Genomic DNA, 6,000 nt, shown 5'->3' on the forward strand with positions numbered 1-6,000 from the left:
CATACGTGTCTATCCCACTAGACCAGTCTCCTTGAAATGGTGTCTTGTAATCTTGTGTATCTCTCACAGTGCCCAGCACATGGTAGAGGACTCAATAACAGAATCTGTGGGGTCCAAGCATCTCTTTCCTTGTCTATAGCACCCACCTGGGACGGTGGTAGAGAACATGATGTGCCTTGCCCTGCACCTTTCAGAAACATCTGAAACTGTTAACCATGGTGGCCTTTCTTGGGCTCTCTCTCTCCTTCTTTGCTCAAGCACCACCTTTAAGCATATGTCCTGCTGACCAGGCTCTAAGAATGGAAAAGCTGGGGATGTAATGGGAACAGCTTAAGATGAGCTGAAAGTAAGAGAATGTTTTACGGCAGAAAGTAAGAGAGTGCTTAAAAACATGTTATAGGGACACAGGAACCAGCTTGAAGGGACTTCTGCTGGCCAGATCTGGGATAACTTGAGGACAAAATAATTAAGGAGAGTAATGAATGATAGGCCTTTGAAAACCAGGAATCCATGATTCCATAACAAATAAATACATAAATAAACAAAGAAACAATACCTACATGGAGAAGAGAGGAGGACTCTTACAATATAATGCTGAATGCAAACTGATTAATGTGGAATGCATGCTGGAGTTGAAATTCATCATTTTGCAACCATCATAACAAAGATTGGTTAGGCAAGAATCATCAATGGATGCTAAACTGAGGTTGGGGTGGGGATGTGGATCTTGAGGAGAAGCATGATATTTGTACGGTTTTAAAGTATCTCCCACAGGGACTTCCCTGGTGGTCCAGTGGGTAAGACTCCGTGCTCCCAATGCAGGGGGCCCAGGTTCAGTCCCTTGTCGGGGAACTAGATCCCACATGCATACCACAAGTAGGAAGTCCACACGCCACAACTAAAGATCCCACATGCTGCAACTAAGACCCAGCACGACCAAAATAAATAAATATTAAAAAAAAAAGTGTCTCCCACAGATTGCTCATTAGAGATTAGGGAAGAAACATTAACTGTAAGATTGAGAAAGTGAACAATACCTTGACAAGGTTATCAAACTTGGCATCACCAATGAGGAGCAGATGGATATCATGTGCCTATAGCTGTAATGCACTGGGAAGGACACAGCTTCACCTGTGAAGTGTTCTAGTAGGGAATGCATAGCTGGAATCTAACCATGAGGAAAAATCAGACACACATAAAAAGAGGAATATTCTATTTTTTAAAGAAAGAACCTGTATTCTTAAAAAAAAAAAAGTCAATGTCATAAATGACAAAGAAAGACTGGAAATGTTCTACATTAAAGGAGACTAAGGCTTCCTTGGTGGTGCAGTGGTTAAGAATCCACCTGCCACTGCAAGGGACATGGGTTCGAGCCCTGGTCCAGGAAGATCCCACATGCCGCAGAGCAGCTAAGCCCGCGAGCCACAACTACTGAACCTGCGCTCTAGAGCCCGTGCGCTGCAACCACGGAAGCCCGCACGCCTAGAGCCCGTGCTCCGCGACAAGAGAAGCTACCGCAGTGAGAAGCCCGTGCACCACAACAAAGAATAGCTTCCTCTCACCACAACTAGAGAAAGTCTGCATGCAGCAACGAAGACCCAACACAGCTAAAAATACATGAAAAAAAAAAAAGTAAACCTCTGATCGACATTGGTATCCAGACACAATAATATGATGATTGAGAGGACTATTTTTTAAATTATAATAATAATTATTATTTATTATTATTACTATTATTGTGACCCTAACCATGACCATTCTTCAGGAGAGGGAATAGACTGGGAAGACAGTTGACTTGCAACTGGCCCAAAAAAAGACAAGAGTGCCTTGGGAAACATCTGTTCTGACTTCTTCCAATAAGAATTTAGGAACCATTTGCCCTGGGCCCCTATTCTCAGTGAGTCTGCACTTGCACACCCAGGAATTGCTCCTCCCTTATTCTGAGCCGCAGGGTGGCCTTCATCCTGGGGGCTCTGCCTTTCCTTCACAACCTGGGTCCATTCATGGATACTTTTACTTGGAACTTCTTGCAAAGGCTCTGGTACTTAGGAGTGAGTGAACTTCCAAAACACAATGAGCAAAAGAAGCTCAAATAGAAGGTTAGAAATTAAGGAGGCTTTGAAATGCCTCACCCTAGAAAAGATGTGGCTAAAAATTGAGCCCCAAAGTCATCTATTCCTCCTTTTACTCTGTACTATCCAGTAGATTGTGCAGTAAAGCATGCTTACAATGTAAATACTATCTTTTTTTCCCCAGCTTTATTGAGATATAATTGACAAATAAATTGTGTAAGTTTAAGGGGTACAATGTGATGATTTAATATATATTAAGAAATGATTACAACAATAATGTTAGTTAACACATTCACCTCACATAGTTAACTTGTATGTGTGCGTGTGTGTGTGTCTATGTGTGTGAGAGGAGAACATTTAAGATCTACTGCCTTAGCACATTTCAAATATACAATACAGTATTGTTAACTATAGTCACCATGCTGTGCATTAGACGCCCAGACTTATTCAGCTATGTAAATATTTTCTCCATCTGTTGGCCCCTTTCATTTTTCTCTTCCTGTAGATCACTTGCCCCAGGTGAACACGGACTGAAACTTATCTGGTGCTTGTAGATCAAGTCGCAGAGTAAATAATTGACTGTTCAATTAGTCATTTTATTGGACAGGAAGAGTCACAGGGTAGGGCTGAGCCTCTAGGTCTCAGCCATCAGTAAAACTGGGTTTTGTTCCTGGTTGTGTGACTGACTCACCAGGTGGCCTGGGGAAATTATGTCATCTTTCACTTGCTACCTACCTGCCCAAGAAAGTTATGCGGCGGAGATTAATTATGAATGAGGTCATACGGGAAAAGATAGAGATCCCTTTCCAAAGAAGGGGACTGCTTAATTACTAAGGTTTGTTCATTTTGAGCCAATTGAGCAATATTATGTCAATGTGTCATAAACCGTGTGTCTGAGTACTTGGAAGGCTCAGAGATGCATCCTGAAGTTTGGGGCCAGAGCTATTTTTCAGCAGAAGCTGCCAACTTTAATGACTATGGAATGGTTCAACCAATCTTTTTGGCTTGCGGAGTCCTTACTAGAAGCCTTTAAAACTGACAGTTACGGAAAAGCAAGAAGGGCAGAACAAATGGATTTTTATTTTTCACTTGATAGAACCACTGTGACTTCAAGTATTTTTAAATGTCTTAGTTATTTTTACAACAGCATTGTGCTCTGGAAAAGGCCATTGCTTTTGCTATGCGGATTCCCCTGTCTCTCTTTTCTTTGTTTTATTCCGTTTATATTTTCTTTCTCATACTGGGATGTTTATAGCCCGCTTTAATTTTTTCTGGCATTGACCTTTATAACTTTCTATGAAACACTTAAATCTCTATTTCATGAGATGTCAATGTGTAGCCTGTAGGTCAGAAATAGACTACATGCAGAACTGCTCCAGACTTAGCAATATTTATTCAGATTTATTTATCCTCCAATGTGAACTCCTAGCAAGGAGATTTGGGCACCTGGAAACTGTATTTCAGACTGTTGTAGGGCATATTTTTAACTTCTGCCATGTGTCCTGCTGCTGACCTTTGTCAGAACAGTTATCTTTCCTTATTCTGCTCTAGTCCTTGCTTTAGTAACTCGAGACAGTATCTAATGACCCTCTGTTATAAATGATGAGGGCATTAGCACACTCAATACTTCTCCCTTCTACCTCCTGATTTTTCTTAGTTATAAAATTACTTTTAGTTCATCTGGTAATTCCTATTTTAGTTTAAAAATAAAATTTAAGCCTCTGTTTCCTAGTGTATCAATCACAGAGAGCTTCTATTCTATTTACTGTATCTATTCTAGCTCCTCATTCCCTACCAAGAAAGATAAGAAAGTCACTGCACTTGTATTGCCTCCTGTATTGTATATCCTCCTTGACCTCTTCTCCAGAACACACACATACACACACACTGACACAAACACTGTCAAAATACAGTCAATCCTCTTTATTCGTGAATTTCATACTTGTGAATTCACCTACTCGTTGAAATTTATTTGTAGCACCCCAAAACAAGAATTTGTCACCCCTGCTCGGCATACCGGTAGTTTGGGTGTGCCTCATCCAAGGGACATCCACTCCACTCCCCAGGAAGGAGGGCCGCCCCTCTCTCCTTTTCCCTTAAGTGGTTTCTCTCCCTCCTCTTCCTCCCTGGTGGCAGGGACATCCTGCCACTTGGGGAGTGGTCAGCAGGGGACCTCTGGTTTGCATTAGGAGGAGAAAACGATTTGACCTCCACTTTTCTCAAATCCAACTATGCCAACAATAAAGCTGATACTTTTAGCCCTGGGTCAAGTTCTCAATTGGTTGAAACCCAGACGGAAGAGGAGTGTGATTGCCACTCAGACCTCAGCAGCAGACTGGGAGCCCTTGAGGGCCAAACCTTTCTTATTTTTAATAAATTAAAAAATTACATAATATTTAATACATTAAAAGAAGAATGCAGAATATCTGTGATAAAGCACAGCAATAAACACTCTACCTAAGGACTAAAATAAAACCCAAATGTATTTGTAACCCCCAAAATCAATACTTGAGGGGCTTTTCCAGTTATTCACGGCTAGGTGCTGAGTGGCAAAAAATCTGAGTTGCCCCACACATCACTCTCAGCTGAGGTCAAACACAGCGACACTCTGCCTTCTTGTTTCACCTCTCATAGCAAATGTCCTTTACCTGGCCTCTTACTGCCGTGTTTTTTGCTTCTTGTGCCTTTTCTTGGTGATTTCACTGTTTAAAATCCCCCAGACATAGTCCTCAAGTGCTGGCTGGCATTTCTAAACTCATGAAGGCTGTGATGTACCTTACAGAGAAAATGTGAGTGTGAGATAAGCTTTGTTCAGGTATGAGTTATAGTGCTGGCCATGAGTTCAATGTTAGCAAATCAACACTATATATTGGGACTTTCCTGGTAGTCCAGTGGGTAGGACTCCACGCTCCCAATGCAGGGGGCCCTGGTTTGATCCCTGGTCAGGGAACGAGATCCCGCATGCATGCCGCAACTAAGAGTTCGCATGCCACAACTAAGGGCCCACATGCTGCAGCGAAGATCCCGTGAGCCGCAACTAAGACGCGGAACAGCCAAAATAAATGAATTAAGTAGATAAATAAATAAATAAATATTTTAAAAACAATATATATTAAATAAGGTGTCTTTCAACAGAAACACACATAAAATAAGATTATGTATCGATCAGTCAACTAAAATGTCATAAGCAGAGGCTCACAGGAACCTAACCCTATATTCCCGCTAAGAGCAGTGGTTCAGTAACTGCTACTTCAGTGCTTGTAGTGCCTTTACAGAACATGAACTACTGTGAATAAAGATGAAGTATATATAAAAATTATCTTCTGGGACCATATTTCCCTGACTATGTAGTTTTAGTTCTATAATATACGAGACTATTGCTCACAGTGAGTCCTTTTCCTAGCCTTCTCCATTCACCCCTGGGTGACTGGCTCTTGCTGTCTTTTCAAGACGGGCTAGTGGATGGTCCTTCACCCATCCCCAACTCTGCTCATGGGATGAGAAGCTTGAGTGGGGGACAGAACCAGCCTCAGGAATGAGCTGCTCTTGGCTTAACCCTCAGAGGCTCTGGGGCTGGTAGAAACTCTTGGTTTCTTCAATAGGACAATTTTATCATTTTGCTTTGTTCGATTGTTTGGAGACATTCCTGGATGCAGTTTGGTTAAAGTTGACTCTTTTTTTTTCAATTAAAAAAAAAGTGGCTAGTGGGTAATATAGTTCCTAAGTTTATTCATATCTGTAAATGAATTCCTTGGCCTAAATGATGCCCTGGCTTTAAATAATATGCTTTTCTACTTCCTTCTTGTGTTGAATTCCACTCCAGAGAACTTTTCCCCTTAAATGTTACTTGTCTTTTTCCTACCACAAACTTGAAGCATTCTTTCCTTTTCTGAAATAACTTCTCCCACTAGCACAGAAGCTCCAAGAT

At 41.4% G+C, this 6,000-nt stretch overlaps 1 protein-coding gene across 1 annotated transcript in view; it reads right to left on the reverse strand.

Annotated features, from left to right (window-relative positions):
• LIPH (lipase H) overlaps window positions 1–168 on the reverse strand; it is a 30,282-nt gene extending 30,114 nt beyond the window's left edge. Inside the window, exon 1 of the mRNA XM_065875826.1 lies at window positions 147–168. Coding sequence (XP_065731898.1) covers window positions 147–168 — 22 coding nt within the window. The remainder of the gene's footprint in view (window positions 1–146) is intronic.
• Between the last annotated feature and the right edge of the window lie 5,832 nt (window positions 169–6,000).

The sequence above is a fragment of the Phocoena phocoena genome, chromosome 4 (genome assembly GCF_963924675.1).
Source record: "Phocoena phocoena chromosome 4, mPhoPho1.1, whole genome shotgun sequence".
Lineage (NCBI taxonomy): Eukaryota > Metazoa > Chordata > Mammalia > Artiodactyla > Phocoenidae > Phocoena > Phocoena phocoena.